Source organism: Mesoplodon bidens (genome assembly GCF_964165515.1).
Source record: "Mesoplodon bidens genome assembly, chromosome: 6".
Taxonomy (NCBI): domain Eukaryota; kingdom Metazoa; phylum Chordata; class Mammalia; order Artiodactyla; family Ziphiidae; genus Mesoplodon; species Mesoplodon bidens.
The window spans coordinates 62,275,942-62,295,979 of record NC_138162.1 but is presented as its reverse complement, the minus strand read 5'-3'; the positions used below and the strand labels follow the sequence as shown (position 1 = coordinate 62,295,979).

The 20,038-nt window shown below is 40.3% G+C and overlaps 1 protein-coding gene across 10 annotated transcripts in view; it reads right to left on the bottom strand.

Moving 5' to 3' along the window:
- Positions 1-14,623, bottom strand: part of BNC2 (basonuclin zinc finger protein 2) — a 429,706-nt gene extending 415,083 nt beyond the window's left edge. For all 10 annotated transcript variants that reach the window (XM_081238148.1, XM_081238152.1, XM_081238153.1 and 7 more), the window contains exon 1: positions 13,377-14,623. In XM_081238148.1, the coding sequence (XP_081094274.1) occupies positions 13,377-13,379 (3 nt within the window). In that variant the 5' untranslated portion in view covers positions 13,380-14,623. The remainder of the gene's footprint in view (positions 1-13,376) is intronic.
- Between the last annotated feature and the right edge of the window lie 5,415 nt (positions 14,624-20,038).

The following is a 20,038-nucleotide window of genomic DNA, read 5'->3' as shown; positions in this document are numbered from 1 at the left end:
TTATTATTTTAAAAAACAACAACATACATCTTTTTTTCCTCCGGGAAACTGCAGCCTTATTCTGTGGCTTCGCACCATTCTCACCTACCCATATACAAAATACATTACATGTAAGGTAGTAGCATGAATTATCTCCCAAGAAATTTAAAATGAATGAAATGGGACTGCCATCTGCATTAGATCCATAAAAAACCAAACAGATGCAAAGTCACCTTAACAAGTAGCTCCCAGGACAGTTGCCTAATATCTGCTTGAGAATATTAACATATCCAGAGAAAAAAGAATTTATCAGTCAGAAGGTGAATGGGAAGAAGAAAAAAAGCAACAGGGGTCAATTTTGTCAATGCTCTTCCAAGCACAGTCCAGGAGTGAGGAGTCTGAAGGGTGCATTGTAAACAGAGGCCACTGGAAGGTTTTCTCTACAGCGGGAGGAGGCCCTTACACCCTCCACCTCCATCCCTAATATTCTCTGATCAAATTCCAAGTTCATAAAGCAATGAGCAACATTTGGATTATGATTTGACTCCCTACTTAAATTTGCCTGCAAAGGAGAGAATGTGCTAAGCATGCCGATAGGCGTACGGAAGTATTTCACCTAATAAGGTATGTAGGTATACACATGTTCACATGGCGTGTGTGCAGGCATGCACGTGTGGGTATGTAATCTCCACCCCTCAGTCAGTGAACAGCTGAATGAGTCCAGGAAGGACTGATCTCTTTTAAGCGTATATTGACAAAATTAGATTTCTAAACATACAAAGACCAGTGGAGTCCCCTGGACCATGGTTATTCTTTCAAGATAATGAATACCCTCCTGCCAATGAATTTTGTGCTCCTTTATATTAGGGTTAGAACTTCTACTTCATCTGTTAGACATACAGTGCAGAACAGAGTGTCATGTGTATCACAGAAATGCAATCGCCTGTTTAATTACAATCTAAAATACTTAAAAGTTGTGTTATGCTGTGGAAAATGATGACAACCACAACTCCCATGCCTATGTGAAATGTACCGCTTGAACATAAAAACCTGATCATTTTCAAAAGCATCTTTTACTTTTACAGAATAAGTATACTATCTAATGTTTCATGCAAATCTACAGCAAGTTATTCTACATATAGTAACAAACAGTTACCTGCTGGCTGTTAACAGATTACTTTGGCATATCTGTATTTGAAACACAATTTGACAATATTAATGAAATAGTCAATGATACACTCAATATTCATCCCTGTTATCCATACATATACCTAAAACTACAAAAAATATTGTACCAGGTATTTCTGCAGTATGAAAATGCACACATGTGTCAAACCCTTCCCCCTCACACACCCAAAAACAAAATTTCAGTGAACGATATTATTCTGCTTTCTCCCTCTCCCATAAGGAAGTTGCAGACTATCAGTTTGTCACTGATGCTTCTACCTACATACACGCACACACATTTCATTAGATCTAATTATCACTGTCCTCTGTACACAGAAATGTCATGTCAGTGACTGGTTGCTGTTTATGGACATAAGCGAAGCTGCAAAGACCAATGAACACACATAAATCCTTTATGTGAAAATATGTTTTGCAAAGGACACTTACAGGGTAAAAAATATGGCTTAACACGTGGCAGAATTTGAGTTTAAAAAATATTTATCTACTTTTTCATATTATTCAGAGTTAATGTACTCTGAAGTGAAATTAATGTTTTAGTCTATCAAAAACCAGTATGAACAAATATTATGCTTTGTTTCCTATCACCATTTTGAATGAGAGGAAAACTGAACTATCATATTGTACTTCCATAAGCTTACCTGTTAGCGTACAGACGTGTTAACACAAAAAAACTTCCCTAATCCACTAGAGTAAAATGTGTATTACAGGGAGATTAAATACCATAGGACAGAGAAATGAATGGACTTTCTTTGTATGGCTGTATTTTTCCAGGTAATTACATACTTTATGTCCTTAAACCATGAAAGATACCATAATAGGACACATGATTTTGTCATTCCATATATATAAAACAAGATACACATGAGCACGTCAAAACATGTGAAACAGAAAAGTAGCATTGATTTATTGCTCAACATTAATAAAAACTGTGTCATTTGGTATAATGAAATTTATTATAACCAAAAATCAAGTGTATGGTAAATATAAGATTTTCTACCATACAATTTTTATAAACGATTGTAAATCCTCTATAGAATTTTCACCAGGAGAAAAGTAATTGTATGTCATAAGATACAATTTAAAATTGGCTAATTATTATCTATGTAACTTAGGTAAACATTGATGAGGGGAGGAAAATACATACTCTCCACATATATATTTGATCAGTTAGCCATCTAATTAATAGTTGATACTGAATGAATAATGAAACTTTTGTCCAAACTAACTGGCAAAAGGCCAAAACCAGACAATGTAGTTAAGCAAGAACGGCTCATCAGAATACTAGGAAAGCAATTACTTTAGATGGAGATAAACAGAGTTGTTTCTTAGCATGAATAAAGAAAAATTAGAACTTTAAAAAGGAATAAACTTTTTTTTTTAATTCACCAATGATACAACATAGCTGCCCCCAAATTACGTTATCTTTCATTTGTTCTCAAGCTTCTCTAGCTCAACGATGAGGTATATTAATTACAAAATTTGTCAGGTAAACTTTAAAATAAGCTCATGTCTCCAAATGTGCCATGCCAGATTTGAATGTGGTATTTATTTAAAACGTAACTGGACCAGTTAGTTTGGGTTTGAGATCATACAGTAATTTTTAGCTTTAATCACTGGTGGTGTTTTTTAGTTACAATGGAATATCTAGGAAGACAAATTTTCTCAATAATGTTTTTTTTTCCTTTCCTTTTGAGTTATTTATAAAACTAAAAACAATTATTTCTAGGTACTTAATTCCACCCTCCAGGGTATGAAGTGTATCTCTTATATAGAACACCTAGAATGCTTTTAAACTCAATGATAATTAAGAAACATCAAAGCAAACCCAGGGTGTTTCACAGGGAGCTAAGAGCCATCATCTTTTGGCTACTAAATGACATATTTCTTGTCCCCTGGAGTATCACCAAGAGTTTTTTACCCAAACAATAGATGTATTTTCCTAATGTAGCCTTTACGCTTCTGAGGATCAGATAATTCTGAGTTTTAAAAGTAAACTGCTAAGGGCAACAGAAGAAAGAATAGACAGATAAGACTACATCAAACTTAAAAACTTCTGTACAGCAAAGAAAGTAATCAACAGAGTGAAAAAGCAACCTACTGAATGGGAGAAAATATTTGCAAACCATATTTCTGATAAGGAGTTAATATCAAGAATATATAAAGAACTCTTACATTTCAACAACCAAAAATAAAATAATCCAATAAAAATGGGCAAAGGACTTGAACAGCCATTTCTCCAAAGAAGATATACAAATGGCCAACAAGCATATAAAACGATGCTCAACATCATTAATCATCGGGAACTTCAAATTAAAACAATGAGATATAACCTCTCATGTGTTAGTGAGGTCACTATTTAAAAAGAAAATAAAAATCAAAAGAACATAAAGTAACAAGCATTGACAAGGATGTGGAGAAATTGAAACCCTTATGCATTGTTGGTAGGAATGTAAAATGGGGCAGCAGCCACAGAAAACAGGAGGTTCCTCAAAAAATTAAAAATAGAACTATTATATAATCCAGCAACTCCATTTCCGGATATATATCCAAAAGAATTGAAAGCAGAATCTTGCAGAGTTATTTGCACACCCATGTTCACTGCAGCATCATTCACAATCGCCAAGGAGTGGACTCAATCTAAAAGTCCATCTAAGGATGAATGGGTAAAGAAAATGTGGTATATACATACAATTAAATATTATTCAGCCTTTAAATAAAAGGAAATCCTGTCATGTGCTACAACGTGGATTAACCTCGAGGACATTATGCTAAGTGAAATATGCCAGTCACAGAACGATATATACCACATGATTCCATTTATATGAAGTATTTAAAGCAGTCAAATTCTTAGAAAGTTGAATGGTTGTTGCCAGCATCTATGGGGAGGGGAAAAGGGGAGTTGTTCAATAGGCATAGATGTAAGTTTCCATTTTGCAAGATGAAAAAGTTCTAACAATCTCTCGCACAGCAAAATGCAGCTAACACTACTATACTATATATTTAAAATGATTAAGTTATTAAATTTTATGTGATATTTTTATCACAATAAAAATAAACTGCAAAAGAACCAAAAACAGCTAAAATAATCTTGAAAAAGAGGAACAAAGTTGGAAGACACACACTTCTCAGTTGCAAACAATGCAAAGCTACAGTAATTAAGGCAGTGTGGTACTTGCACAGGGATAGACATATAGATCAATGGAACCAAGTGGAGAGTTCAGAGGAAAAAAACCCTTACATCTATGGCCAAATGATTTTCCCAAAAGGTACTATGATAATTCAAAGGGGGAAAGAATTGTTAACTAATGATGCTGGGAACAACTGGATATCCTCATTCAAAAGAATGAAGCTGGACCCCTACTTCATATTATACACAAAAGTTAGCCTAAATGAATCAAGAACTTAAACGTAAGAATTCAAACTACAAGGCTCTTAGAGTAAATTTTCATGAGCTTGGGTTAGACAATGATTGCTTAGCACACCAAAAGTACAAACAACAAAAGAAAAAATAAATTGGATTTTGTCAAAATTTAAAGCTTCTGTGCTTCAAAGGACACCATCAAAAAAATAAGACAACCCACAGAATGGGAGAAAATATTTACAAATCTTGTATCTAATAAAGACTTGTGTCCAGAATACATAAAGAGCTTACAACTCAACAATAAAAAGACAAACTAAATGAAAAAAGGGTAAAGGATTTAACAGACATTTCTGCTAAACAGAAGATATACAAGTGGCCAATAACCATATGAAATGATGCTCAACATCACTAATCATCAGGGAAATTCAAATCAAAATCACTTTACACCCACTAGGATTGTTAAAATTAAAAGACAGATAGAAACAAGTTCGGAGAGGATGTGGAGAGATTAGGAGACTTATACACTGTTAGTGGGAATGTAAAATGTGCAGCTGCTTTGGAAAACGATTTGGCAGTTCCTCAAAAGGTGAAAGGTAGGGACTTCCCCGGTGGCACAGTGGTTAAGAATCTGCCTGCCAATGCAGGGGACATGGGTTCGAGCCCTGGTCCGGGAAGATCCCACATGCCACAGAGCAACTAAGCCCATCCGCCACATCTACTGAGCCCACGTGCTGCAACTACTGAAGCTCGTATGCCTAGAGCCTGTGCTCCACAACAAGAGAAGCCACCACAATGAGAAGCCCGCGCACCGCAACAAAGACCCAACGCAGCCAAAAATAAATAAATTTATTTAAAAAAAAAAAAAAGGTGAAAGATAGAGTGCCACATGACTCAGCGATTCCACCCCTAGGTATATCCCTAACAAAAATGAAAACAGAACACATGCATACAAATGTTCACGGCAGCATTACTCGTAATAACAAAAAAGTGAACACTACTCAAATGTCAATCATTGGATGAATGAATAAATAAAATGTGCTATAGCCATACAATGGAATGTTATTAATTGTACTTTTTAAGCGTATGAATTGTACAGTATGTGAATTATATCTCAATATAGCTATTAAAATGGTAAACAGCTCTGATTATATAGTCCTATCACATAAAATATAAAGTGTTCCCACTGGAAAGAAACATAGAAATGACAAAACTCACTTGTTTTACCAGGGATGAAATGGAGGCTCTCAGACCTAGGTAGACTAGAGTGGGACCTGCCTCTAAACCCAGTCCCCGGGCTGTTCTCACTCTGGAGTGGACACTGGTGCAACTACTTTCCAAGGCGTGGTCAGCCAGCTGAGATACTGACTGCATGAAGAATAGGTGCAGAATTCCTTCACAGAGTAGCTCCTGACGTGCATTTCTTTTCTTTAACTACCACATGGCTTTTTGGGGGGAAGGTAAAATTACAGCCTCAAATGTCCCTCCTTCCTCTTCTACTTCTCCCAACACAAACCATAATGAATGGGAACGGGAATATTAGAAGGGGCAATGTTAACACACCCCTGCCTTGTCCGTGGGAAGGCCACCAGGTCACCTAGGATGATCAAAGTACATTCATCCGACTATCTGCACAGAACTTCCACCCAATGGTCAAGAGACTGGGACATGACCCTGGGCTGGCTGGGCACTTAGCTGTCAATTACTGAATGAATATGTATTTCCCTCCAGAGGATCATCCCACCTGAAGAAAGGAATGTGGAAATAGCTCATCTCTCCTCCCTGAAACAAAGATAACTTGGCCCACAAGACGCCATGAAAAGCTTAGCAGAGAAAGTTTCAAATACAACTGTGAAAAAATTAGCCTTGGCTAAAAAAGGTAAGGTCAAGTAAAACTCAAAAATCACTTTATAAGGATTCAGTAATAAATCATTCATATATTTGCAAAGCTACTGGGGAGCTCCAAAAGAGTTTGGTAAACTGACAAAAATTATTTAAATTAGAAAGACAAAAATATTCTAGTCGCCCCTAGCAACAAAGATTTTCCTAATTTAAAAAAATAAATGAACTTGAGGGTAAAGTGAGATGCAGGTGTTATAATTTACCATTTTCTATTCAAATGTGTTGAGAATTCTTAAAAAGTAATCTGATGAATCTTAAGATGTTGAGTAATATTTTCCAATCCAAAGTCTGCAAATATTGGTCTTTATTATGATTTGCAAATAATCCAATGATCATCTTTTTCTTCCTTTACACTGAGGCAACAAGGCAAATGCATTTTTAAGGAATCAAGGGATAATACAAAAGATGCTAGAGGGAAATCAAAAGGGAAAAATAGTAACATAGGAAAATAAATAGGCTACATTATTTTACATGGATTTTAAAATACATATATGACATCTATGAAATATCTCGTAAATTCTTTTCTAGATATGGAAGAATTAACAAACTGCTAATAGATTCATTTACATAGATGATTCAGTCAGTATAAAAATAGTTATAATACACTGAATAGTCACCAGAAACACCACTTGGGTCCTCTGAAAGATTAAAAAATGAAAATAAGACTCTTCCTTGCTGTCCAACTTATTCAATTCTCCCCTCAAATGAAGTTTAGCTGAAAACAATGCGACTGACTTAAGCTCCGCACAGGCAAATCTTGGCAGCCCTCAACTCTGTCTATCTCCTTGGCCTGTTAAGCAAAATTCCTTCACAAACTGTTGGTCTCTGCAATAACTCCTACAGAGCTCATTACTGCCAGCATCGGCCTATCTCCCGTGTTGTGCATTTATCCCCGGGATGCATATCAACATGTGGCACATGTCCTTGACGTGCACAGAAGGGCTGCACCCCAGGACAGCAGCATGCACGACAATAGTGTCGACTCTCACTTCTCTATGGTTGCTGGGATGTAACCGAGAAATCTAATAACTGTGACAGTGGGGCCTTTCGGTTTTTCCTTGCCTTTCCAGACAGTGAAACTGCACAGACACTAATGAAAGGTTAAATGAATAGGAATGGTTGACAAGAGGTACAATAAAGAAGGAGCTTGGTAATCCAGACACTGAGCAGAGATCCTTGGCTCAAGCAGAGAAAGGACAGCACATCGTCGAGTCACAATATTTAAAACAGCTTGCTATACACAGAGGCTTTTGTGTCTGGGTACACGTCTGGCTTTGGACTAAAAAAAAAAAAAGACACTGAAAAGGAATTTCAGCATGGGGCACTTTGGTAAATGTAAGGTCATAATAAGAGAAAAATGTTTTGTGTGGGTTCTTACATCTTTGTACTGAACACAAAAAAGCAGAGACTATGAACTCGTGAACCACAAGTTCCAAGACAATACTGTACATTTTGACAACTATTAAATACTGTATCTAGAGGGGTGGCTTGATGCGATTCCCACTGGTAAGATATACATGCAGTGACTCATTTAGCAGCTCCACATTCTGCCTTCCTTGAGGAAGAATTCCTGAATGCTCATCTTAGATTCTATAGTCAAGGTCTAGTCTTCAGTGATTTGTTACGAATATTACCACCAAAACTCTCAAGCCCTCTTCCACTCACTGCAAAACTTCCCAGCAGCTTCCTGTAAGGAAACTGAATTTATCACCCTAGCAATGTGTAAAGTACAAGGCAAACTTTTTTGTAATTTCAAGTGACTGCAATAGTGAAACGTCCTCGACTAGAATTTTTAATTATGGAATTAACTTTTTTTCAGTGCCCCACTGACTATACCTTAAGGGAAGGTTATATTCCTTGGGGAACTGATTTTAAATTATCATAACAAGGCTATTCAAATCACCAAGAAAAAAGTGCTCCAGAATGTCAAGGGAAAAATAAAGCAAAAGGAAAAAAAAACTGACATTGTTAGATACAGATTTTTTTAAAGGAAAAAATGTATGACTCTGCTATGGCCAAGCATTAAAAAATGATATATCTGTAAAACTGTTCCTATGCATAAGTACAAGTTAGAAAACAGTTTCACAATAAATGGTAAAATCGTACTGAGAACATGCTTTAAAACAAGGGAGCCTCTTTGAACAGCCAAATTAAATTATAGCTGAACTCTTACTTGTACTGAGGGTTCTAATAAGCAACAAATAAAGACTTTTACTGGCTAGCAACATAATGAGAGCTACTGTGCAGAAGATTAAAAAAAGACCAATCTGGGTAGCTTATCTCACCGATTATATTATTTACCTAAATGGTAAATAAGTTTGTCCAAAGTAACGCTATTAAAAACTAGCATATAAATATTAAAGCGCAATTATGATCAATGACCATTTAAAGTAAACATCACAAATTTTAGTGATAAACAAATGTGAAATTAAACAAATATTGAATTTAATACCACTTAAGTTCTATTTCTTTAAATTTAACTAATTTATTGATCCCTAATACACCAGCTTTATAAATGGTTTACTATTTATGCTTATATCATGAAGTATTTCTCTTAAAGGAGTTTTCTCTCCAGAGTACGGCAGTTATGAGTATAACTACTTCAAAAAGAAAGGAGGTTGTCCTGAGTGAACAGAAAGAAGGTACCCCCTCCTCAATGATTTGGTAGGAAGTTCCTTTTAACGGAACTTTGAAGGTTGGCCTCTTTAACAGACCTCCATCAGTTGACAAAGCTACAAACAGAACTTAGCAAACCAAAACAGATTTAAAATGTATCGGGGTGCATTTTGCTTGATCCTCAGACCATCTGAAAGGTAGAACCCTAGAAATCTTAGCTGACTATTTGACTGTTCTTGGAGAAAGTTCTGCTGCTTCTATCACAGCTAAAAAAAAAAAAACTACAATAGTACCTCCAAGCCTAAACACTAAGCCAGTACTCATTATCTCCTCTTTTTCTGCAACATTCTGATTGCTAGAGTGACTTAAAAAAAAAAAAAAAAACCTTAAGTATATCTAATAAAATCATGAGGCTCCCTCTAGCTCTTCAGAGAGGAGTTTACTAACCAATGATCCAATGATCCTATGTAATTCCCATCCAACAGGAAAGATTTGAGGAGGCTGCCTCCCTTCCACAGAAATGTTTTTCAACTGTTTCTTGTAAGGATGTAGATGGTAAATGAGACCAGCTGCAGAGGAATTCAGAAAGCACTGCTCCTCAAGTCCGCAATGAGTTACGAATCTATTAACTGCTTCCAACCTAAGCTTTAGATACAAAATTCTATAGTGAAACTTTAACCTGTTTAAACTACATATACACTCCCAACTTAGATTTACCCACTTGCTAAAACTAAATTTAATCAAAAAATAAGGATATGCATGAGCATCTATCTACAGAAGTTGTTACTTGTAATCTGGTCTCAGTTCTAAAAACCTACATATAAATGCAGGATCTTGAAATTTTTAAAAAACATTAACAGTGTATCTGTGGCTTTTATATAAAAGAGGCTGATGGTAATTTGTAGAAAACATGTCCATGTACCATAATATTTATACACAACACTGTTAATAACTTTTATTGTTTAATCTTTTCTGCTATTCAGCCCTGGATATTTTGGGATTGTCATTATTCAGAAGACTATAAATAATACAGTCCAAGTATGCCATTGATATTTAGTCTACCTTACAATAGCAATAAAAGACACACAGTCAACTGGCAAATCATTTCAAACAAGTGAAAATGAAAAAATGCTAAATTGAACTCCTACTACTCATTAGGACCACCTTTCAAATACTCAAGGAACATTTATTTAAAATTGTGTGGAATCTTAACTCTAAAATTAAAAATAAAGGGAACCACTACCTTCAAGTCATCACCTATTGGGGGCTCCCTTAATATAAGAAATATTCCCAGGAACAACAAAAAGGAAAGCTCCCCCCACCCCCACCCCGCCCCTTTTTGAGCCAGTGTCCAATTTCTTCTTTTCTGAACAGCTGTATTATCCAACTTAAGTTGCTCTGCTAATTTCGGTCCCACAAGGACTAACTTGGAAGGCAAAAAAATACAAGAAAAGATCAATTTGCTGGGAAAGATCAAATGAGAAAACTGTGGGGACAGCACCAGGTCAGCGTGTGGAGAACTAAGCAGACCTGTTCTTCATTAACTGTGGCTCTCTGGGGATGTCACACACTACCTGTCCGTGGGCTTTATTGAACTGCCTAACCCGCCTCTCTGTTCCATTCTTCTGGGCTCAAGTGAATCATATCCTGCTGCTGACAAGTTAGCAGGGGACTGCGGCTGCAACATGAAAGTACTTTTCTTTCTTGTCTAAATCAGGCAGATTTTTGAAAAGACGACACAGCATTGACTCGTGACATGGCAAGATGAAACGAGAGGTCTGGGCCGGTCTTGGAGCTGTGCAGATAAAAGTAATCAAATGACACTCCTGGAATGCAAATTGGCATTCTTGACTGCAGCAATTGCACAACCATGAAACATCCCTGACAGCAAGCAAGATTAGGACAAAATGTTATGTAAAGCACTGAACTCAAAAACTCTCACTTGAAAATTCAAACTGTTAACACTTACATTTTAATATAGCAATAGTCAGCTCCGCTTTTGTCTGCTGCTTTTTGTAATCACATATCCCTGCCTGACAGATATCTGACATTTCAGGGGGAAGAAAAACGTCAGGTATTGATTGGGAAGGTACGACTGCTATTAATATTTTCTTCCTATTTATTTTTTAAAATCACGCGAGGTTGGTTCTTTTCCAAAGCCTTACATGCAAACAACAGCGAACTTAATATTCTCAAGGACCAGTTTGAGACTTTTCTCACACGATACTCAAACCGAGTTCACGTTCAGGCTCAGTATTACTTCCCTGCTCAGGTGAAGACACTCCTGTACGTTGGTAAAGTGATTAGCAATCTGTATTTCACTACTCTCCAGGAACAGAAAGAGCAGCTCCAACTAAGAACTTCTTTAAGGCTGAAGAGTTTAAATAAAGCAGCTATAAATATAACACAGAAGACAGATACCCTATGAAAGTTCACAAGGGATTTTTTGGGTGACTCCAAAGGGTCAATCAAGCAAGTTCTATTAACTTGCACAGGGTCTCACTACTCTTGAGTACGTCCTCAAATCAGACACACTACACAGGAATAAATTCCACCACTTAAATAATGTATGTGCATGCACAGTAACATCTGAAACTGCAGAATACAAAGCAGTGGGTGACAAACGTGCTTAACCACTGTTCAAAGTGATTAGTATTTGGGAATAGATGTGTAGACCAATAGTATATAGGCGAGGGGGGAAGGGAAGAAAAATACCTACAACCAGCTTTTACAGTGTTCTTGTGTAAAATGCGGCTATAAGAAAAACCCTCAAGTGCTAAACAGATATATTTAATATTCTGTTTTGACGCCTCTACTTAAATACAGATTCCAACCATTGTAACTGTCCACGAAGTACATAAGAATTAATAAAACAGGCCACTTCTGCCACTTTAATCCTGGGTACACAGGATTATTTTATGATGTCTTTTGTACATCAGTTTTACAACAGCTTGACTCTAGGGTAAATGCGAACCACCGTAAATCGCTCACTGCTTTCAAAACCACTTTAATTTCTGTCAGCGTTACTGTAACCTCAGTCTTGGGCTCACGCTACTTTTTTTTTTTTTTTTTTTTTTTGGTGCCTGCATTTGACAGTCGCATCCCCTACACTCCAGTCGTGACTTTGATCACTGAAACAAGAGATGTCACATTAGGAGAAAGGGAAGAGAGGAAAAGAAAAAAAAAAAAAAAAGCCAACCCACTATCTCCCTTTTTCTTACATCCATCTACATGAGGAACGCAGTATATCAGAACCCCAAGAGGGGGTAACAATAGCAGCAAAGGGTGGGAGCAAACTAAAAGGAAGGGAGTGGTCCAGCCCCATTTCTAACAAATCACTTCCCCGAAAGCGGACAGAGCGCTCAGCAGCCGGCGAGCTAATTGCCAGCTGCCTCGCTGCAGAAAAGCTGCTTCGGGTAGAGGGGCTGTGCTGGAATCTCGCTTCGCAACGCCTTCCCATCTCCTCCACCACTTGCACTTGGAACTTTTTTTTTTTTTTTTTAATCTCAGCCTCACTTTACAGAGAATTTCACCCAGGTTTAGGTGGGGTTTTTCTTCTTCTTCTTCTTCTTCTTCTTCTTTTTTATCCTGCCCTCTCCCCGGGCCCCAAATGCCACCCTCCAGTCAATGTGTAAGTAACACAAATCGGCTCCTGTCGAACTCCACCTCAAAATCTCTCTCTCTTTAGGGTTGATTTTCCTGCCCTGCTTTTTGCACATTCTTCAGAAAACCTCCAGGAGCACTTCCTACATCTTCATTTACAAAGGGAGGGTTCCCCAACGGGAGGGCGAGGAGGGGAAAATCAGAGGTGCCGGGGACCGGGCGGCGGTGTCCTCCCCGCGCGGCGCACCAGCGCGCCCAGGCGCCCACGCCCAGCCGCCGGCCCCGCACTCGCGGGCAAGTTTTAAAAGTTGCCGTGGGTCCAAACGGCGTTCCTCTCCGCCCGGAGCTCCTTCCAGCGCTCCATCAGCCCCCGCCTGCCTCCCGGCCCGTCCCAACTCCCCGGAGCCGCCCGCCCGCTTACCGCTCACCTTGCCCCGCCGGCCGCGAGAGGGGCGACCTTCCCGAGCCCCCCGAGCCCGTGCGCACACCCGCCCTCCCACCTGGAGCTCTCCTCCGCCACTCGGGCCAAGTTGAAGGGCGAATTCGGGAACGGGACCGGGGTAGACTGGGGCTCTCCTTTCCTGCCCGCCCTCCCCAGCGCCCCCCTCCACCTCCCGCCGCTGGACTGGAGGAAAACACGGCCCCCGGGCGGCCCCCGAGGCGCGCCGGCGCGGGGCTCCTTTCTTCCGAAGTCTAGAATAAAAAGGAAAGGAGGGTGGAAACTTCTTACCATCTCGGCATGCTGGTTGTCAAGTGCAGCCCCCGCCTCTTGGTCTCCTCTTAGCGGCCGCGCCTGGACCAGCCCCTCCGCCGCCTCACGCTCCTTCTGTCTCGGCCTTTCTTTCCCTCCCCCTCCCGATTTCCTCCGGGCAGCAGCTCTCGCCGCCTCCGCCTTTCCCCGCCCGCCCGCGAGCGCCCTCGCCGCGGCCCCTCTGCGCTCAGGTGACTGACTGATTTACACCCGCGTGCAGGGTCGCCTTCGCTCCCCAAGTCGGAGCCTGCTGAGTTCCCCCGGTTCCTCGGCACAAAAAAAAAAAAAAAAAAAAAAAGGAACGGACTGTCCCGGGAGGGGGCTGCTGGGGGGCGGAGTAGCGGGGGAACCGGCAGGCGAGGTGACCTCGGGCGGATTTGCAAGCCGCACAAGTTTCTTCTCTCTGCAAAACTGTCGCGACTACAATGTTGCTTCCCTTTTGCAAAATTAAAGTAGGTTGGTTTGGTTGTTTGTCCTCAGATTCTAGGGGGCTAGTGAAGGAGGATGTATGTTTCTCCCGCGCCCTGTTACTTTTTTTCCTCTCCCCCTGCTCTCTCTGGGGATGGAAAAACAACTTTGGCGCCCCCCCGGGGGGTGCGGGCTTGGAGGTGGAAGTGGCCGGTAGCGCCCAACTGTCAAAAACGAGTGGGGGAGACCGGAGGGGAGGCTGCGAAGCGCCGAGGAAAGGGCGCGAACTTTATTCCGACTGCAACAAACCGCGGCGTCGCTTTCCTTTTCGGGCACTCGCCCGTGTGGGTCCCCTATGACCAGTTCCTCCTCCCGATCCGCCGCCACCCGCTCCTCCTCTCCCCTTCCGTGCCCCCCGCGCCGCTGGGGAAGGCGAGGGAAGCGGAGGAAACCCCAGGGGCCAGAAACTCGAGACGAGAACGTGGTGGGCGAAAAGGCCAAAAGTTGCGCGCGGCTGGGGAGAAAAAAGTTTTTTGGTGGCGGCGTGTTTCGTGCCGGGCCAGACGCCGGCTTGCGGCGAGGGCTTCCTTCCCCTTCCCCTGGTCTGGGCCGAGGGCTGGAGACGCCGGGGGAGAGGAACGGCGCTGCCGCCTCCGCGGGTGCCCGCGGGGGAAGACCGGTCACATCTGTGGGTGACACTCAGCCGGCCTGAGTCGCCCTGCCCCGGAGATGCAAAAACGCTGGCTGCAGGCTCAGCGCACACACGCCTGCCGCTGAAGGACATTTCTGAAATGCAGGCAAAACACACTCCCGGCCGCAAGAATGAGGAGGAGGGGGGGTGAATTTAATCACCGTCATCTTCCTAACGTACACTTTGTGCCAAAAACATCTCCGCGTTGTGCCGATTTATCATAGCCTGAACAAACTTTCTGCTTATCTGACAGGGGAGGGAGTCACAGGTTTCGAGGATCCACCCTCTGAGCACTTGGCAGTCAGGTTCGGGGAAGGCGAACGCTTGCTTGGCAGAACAACAGGTCTGGTTACCGGTTACTACTAAAAAGAGAAAATCATCTCTCCTTCCTTTCTCTTTTCCCCGAAGTAGAGGAAGAGACTGCCCAATTGCATTCAGAGGTCAGAATCAAATTCCTTTGAAAATACGCAGCCCTGGAATTAATGTAGTTTTATTTTCTTTGATTGCATAGTCTGGTCTTAAGTTTAATATAAATTTTCGCAATAATTAAAAATTTTCGGAAGACGTGACTGACGAGAGACTAGTCAGCCCAAGTAGCCACAGCTGTTTTGAAAATGTGATTAAGCTTATTCACGTGGATTCAACTTTTTAACAGTGGGGCACCGCACCTGCAGTTCTGTGTACTGATTGGGTCCAAATTCCTGACGGTTTCTAGGGCCCTTTCAGAGCAGATTTCAAGTCACTTCTGCTTTTGTGAATTCTCTACACCATCTTGTCGTGGAAAGGTTTGTCTGGTGAATGCTTTGACAATATTATACAGTAAATACCTTAGAGTTTTAGGCACATGGTTTAGCTGGAGGTTTCTAGTGGGAGTCAGAAGATTACTTCTCTCACTATAGTAAAACTCAAAGTATAGAGTAGATATCTAATGACTAGCCACATATATAAATGCATGTTATCTAAGAAGGCTCATCTTTAAATGGTTTGATTAAGGTGTGGAGCGTGTTCCCTTATTCTGGAAACATAACTGTAACATTATCCTATAGTTTGTAGAAACTGATTACACAAGGGATAATGATGACCAAATGTACATTCTGAGCCACTGAGGATCATCACAAGAATTCTCCAGAAATGAGCCAAGTTCCAATGCGTTTTCCTGTATCACAGAGAGATGAAAAAAAACTAGTTGCTAATTTCAGAGTCATTACCCATACAAATCCATTCACACACTTACCACTTGGAAAAGTGACAGACCAGCAATTGCCAAACAATTGTATCCACATAGTACATTTCTGGCTGCACACCTACACTGGACAACAGGCAGAAGTTATGCAACCTGTAATTTACATTCCCCTGATTGGTTCCAGATCTGTTTTTGATGTTAGCATACACACAGTTTATGTGAGGCAAAATGTGTCTATTTGGGGTCCAGCGCCTTTCTGGAGAGAGTCATTACATAGATGGGGAATGTGTTGGGCTGAAGAGCAGCAGCCCTTGGAGAAGGTGGAAGAATATACCGAAGCAAAGCGTATAAGAGAGTTCCATAGTCTCTTATTTCCTCCAGTGAGTTTGTAGGGCAATTCAGACAAAACCTTAAGTCCTTTTTGTGTTCTATAAAACCTTACTGATCTACACCAGCCTGACCCTTTCAACTTTTTTTTCCCCCATTTTTCATTCCCCTCATGGACTACACTAAAGTCACACTGGTTTTCTTTCTGTTCCTTTACCTTGCCAAGCTCCTTGCTCTTTGCCCCTGCTGTTCTCCCTACCTGGAATATCTCCCTCATTTTTTAGTGGTTCCTTATTAGTTACCTGTCAGCTGTAACTTGTCCTCTTCAGACTAATTTAAAGTAGCTCTTTGCCTACCACCCAAAATACCCCTCACTCTTTCTCCCCTTACTCGTTTTCTTTATATCCTTTAGCCATACCTGAAGTTACCTTGTTTATGTGCTTAGTATTTTTTTTTCAACTAAAATGCAAGCTCCATTGGAGCAAGGGTCCACCTTGTTCGCTTTATAGCCTCTGTGCATAAAACAGTGCCAGGCACAAAATAAACTTAGAAATATTATTTGAATTAAGGAAGAAATGTTAAAATCATTACACTATGCTGATGATGATCTACCTTAGAGCCAGACAAGTTCACTTAGGCATACGGGAAAAGTGTTCCCTATCTGTTCTTTTGGGGGATGGTGCAAAATTCTTGACTTCTTGCCCCAGGGATCCTCAAAGTGTGCGCCAGGCACCCCTGTGGGTCCCCAAGACCCTTTTAGGAGGGTCATTTTTATTATAATATTGAGAAATTATTTGCCTTTCTTGCTCACATTCTTTGATGAGTGTAGAGTTTTCCAGAGACAATGTGACTTAATCACAGCAGACTGAATGTAGAAGCAGATACAAAAATCCACCTACCTTATGTTATATCAGGCATTAAAGAGATAACCCAAAATGTAAATGCCATTTTTCTCACTCATTTTTATTGTTATTTTGGAAAACATTTTTTTATTTCAAAATATGTGTACATATTCATTTCCTGCAGCTGCTGTAACAAATTACCATATATTTAGTGACAAAACAACACAGATTTATTATCTTATAATTCTGGAGGTCAGAAGTTCAAACTGGGTCTCACTACACTAAAATCAAGGTACCTGCAGGCTTTCTGGAGACCCTAGGGGAGAATCCATTCCCATTTCCAGCTTCTAGAGACCACCCATATTCCTTGGCTCATGGTCCCTTCAATTTTTAAAGTCCATAATAGCCAGACCTGTTTTTCTCATGTTACATCACTCTGACACTGCCTCCTACTTTCACTTATAACTACCCTTGTGATTGCATGGGGCCCATCTAGATAATCCAGGATAATCTACCAATCTCAAAATCCTTAATCTAATCACATGAGATTTATTCACAAGTTGTAGGGATTAGGATGTGGACCATTATTAGGAGCCATCATTCTGCCTACCACAGTATAGTAACAAATGATGGTTTTATTATTGTTATTTTAAACAAATTAGGAAATATTTAAAATTTTTCAGAATTTAAATTTCTTTTTTTTTTTTTTTTTTTGCGGTACGCGGGCCTCTCACTGTTGTGGCCTCTCCTGTTGCGGAGCACAGGCTCCGGACGCGCAGGCTCAGCGGCCATGGCTTACGGGCCCAGCCGCTCTGCGGCATGTGGGATCCTCCCGGACCGGGGCACGAACCCGTGTCCCCTGCATTGGCAGGCGGACTCTCAACCACTGCGCCACCAGGGAAGCCCCAAAATTTAAATTTCTGATACAGTAAATATCAATAAGCGATTGCCCACCTACACAAAAGTTCTTTGTAACCTTCAATAATTTTTAAGAGGTCATGAGACCAAACACTTCAAGAATCCCTGGCTAGCACAATAGCTATTTTCCCTTCTTCCACGCCTCAGGTTTGACTAGATTGTACTAAACCTTTGCTGTGATTGTGTTAAGGATGGGCATGTTTCCTATTTCTGGTCAATGAAGGATGAGGGGAAATCATGGAGCGGGGGAGACATTAAAACAAGCAAACAAAAAAGACTGACAAGAAATAAAGTGTCCCTTTTCTGCTCTGGATGTTAGTATGTGAGAATGTGGTACCTGAAACAGCTGAATCCATCTTGTGACCGGGAGGTAGCCCATATACCTGGAATGACAAAGTAGGAAGATGGAAAGCACCTGAGCTCTAGATGTTATTGACTGACTGAATTAACTAACCCCAGGTGGCTTGGGACTGCTTGTTAGGTGATATAATTAATCCCCTTGTCATTTAGGCCATTTTGAGCTCACCCTTCTATTACTTGCAGCTTAAAGCTTCCTAAATGTTACAGAGAAGTGGCATGTCTCTGTTGTGTTTCCATGTGGGAATTCCTATCATTTTCCCTCAAATTTGTATATTTTTTCCAAATCTTGTGGAAAATTTGTCTAGAAGTTGGTAAAAGTATTATAATTCTGTAAGAATTAAAAGTGACTGATCAATGTAGAGATTTACTAGTTCAAATGAATGCAAGAAGTAACATATTTTGGAAACCAAATAAGTCCTTAAATTGACAATTTCAACCTGTGATTTTGTGCAGCGCTGTTAACCTTGCTAGGAGATCCTGAATAATACGTTATTCAGATACTGCCCAACGTATTCACAATGGACTACAGTTTTTTGTAAAGGCGTTAACCCAAGAAATGCAAAGAGAAAGAATATGTTGTTATGAGAAAAAAATCTGAACTTAAAAAAGCCACTCAATTTCAATGTCAAAGTCAAGGCAGACAGGGCTTCCCTGGTGGCGCAGTGGTTGAGAGTCTGCCTGCTGATGCAGGGGACGCAGGTTTGTGCCCCAGTTCGGGAAGATCCCACATGCCGTGGAGCGGCTGGGCCCGTGAGCCATGGCCGCTGGGCCTGCGTGTAGGCCCATGTACTGCAAAAAAAAAAAAAAAAATCAAGGCAGACAAAATATTTTCATCAAGAGAAAAATGAGTTTCTGTGGAAAAACATAAATACTAACACTCAACTTGAACATGCTTTCAGACTCACAATTAACATTTTGACCAACATCAACACAAAATGAAAGAAATTTTTCTACCAGTGTAAGCTTAATCATGAAACAAAGATCAAGACTATCAGATAAAGCAATTAATGTTCTCTAAGTTTTAAATTTTGGTTTTAACAATGGTAAATTTTAAATATTAAGTTTTGTAGATTGATCTTGAAGTTTTTAATGTATTTCTTTTAGCATTTATGTTAATGTTTCCCTTTTTTTCTAGTGCTTTCTATTATTAAATGTCTTTATCAGGTAGAATTAGTTTTTATATATTATTTAAATATATAATCTTCTCACAAATATATTGGTTCATAATACTAATAAACCATATATTGATGATTAATTTTTTTACAGAAAACTTCTATCCCTATAGCAGAAAATTGATTCATTATTTATGATTATGGTCACTCATTATTATTCACTAATATATAGGTGAAGTGTTATGAAAAATATAGAATAACTTGTGACTTGGGGAATTCTCAAGAATCCCAATTTCTTATTCCTCACTCCAAAGATTAACATGTCAGAAATTTGAAAACACTAGATCTGTGTTTGTCATACCAAAATATTTTTAAATTCTCCTACCTTAAAATAATTTTTTAAATTCTGCGTTATTGAGAACTCAAACTAAGAAAGCAGTGGACGGTGTTTCAGGGTTGATAGGGATCTCAGTTGTCACCAGGGCTTTGACTGCTGGATAATTAGGCCCCAAGCGACGGCTGGCTACATCCCCAGCCCCTAGGTGTCCCGCGTCAACTTGGCTCTAGCTCCCTCGTTTTCTCTCCTTGGTTAGAGAGACGGCTGCTGGCTGGGATCTTCCTGTGAGGATCGGCGCCTTATCAGACCTGGACAAGGTCCCTCAGAAGGAACCCCATGCAGATAGGCAAACAGAGACTTGGATCTGAAGTCATCCAATCTGGGACACTTCTAAGAGCAAAAGTCTGAGCCGGGTAGATGAAAGGCTCTTGGTGCTGCAGCCAGGAGTGAGTGCTGTGCCTCT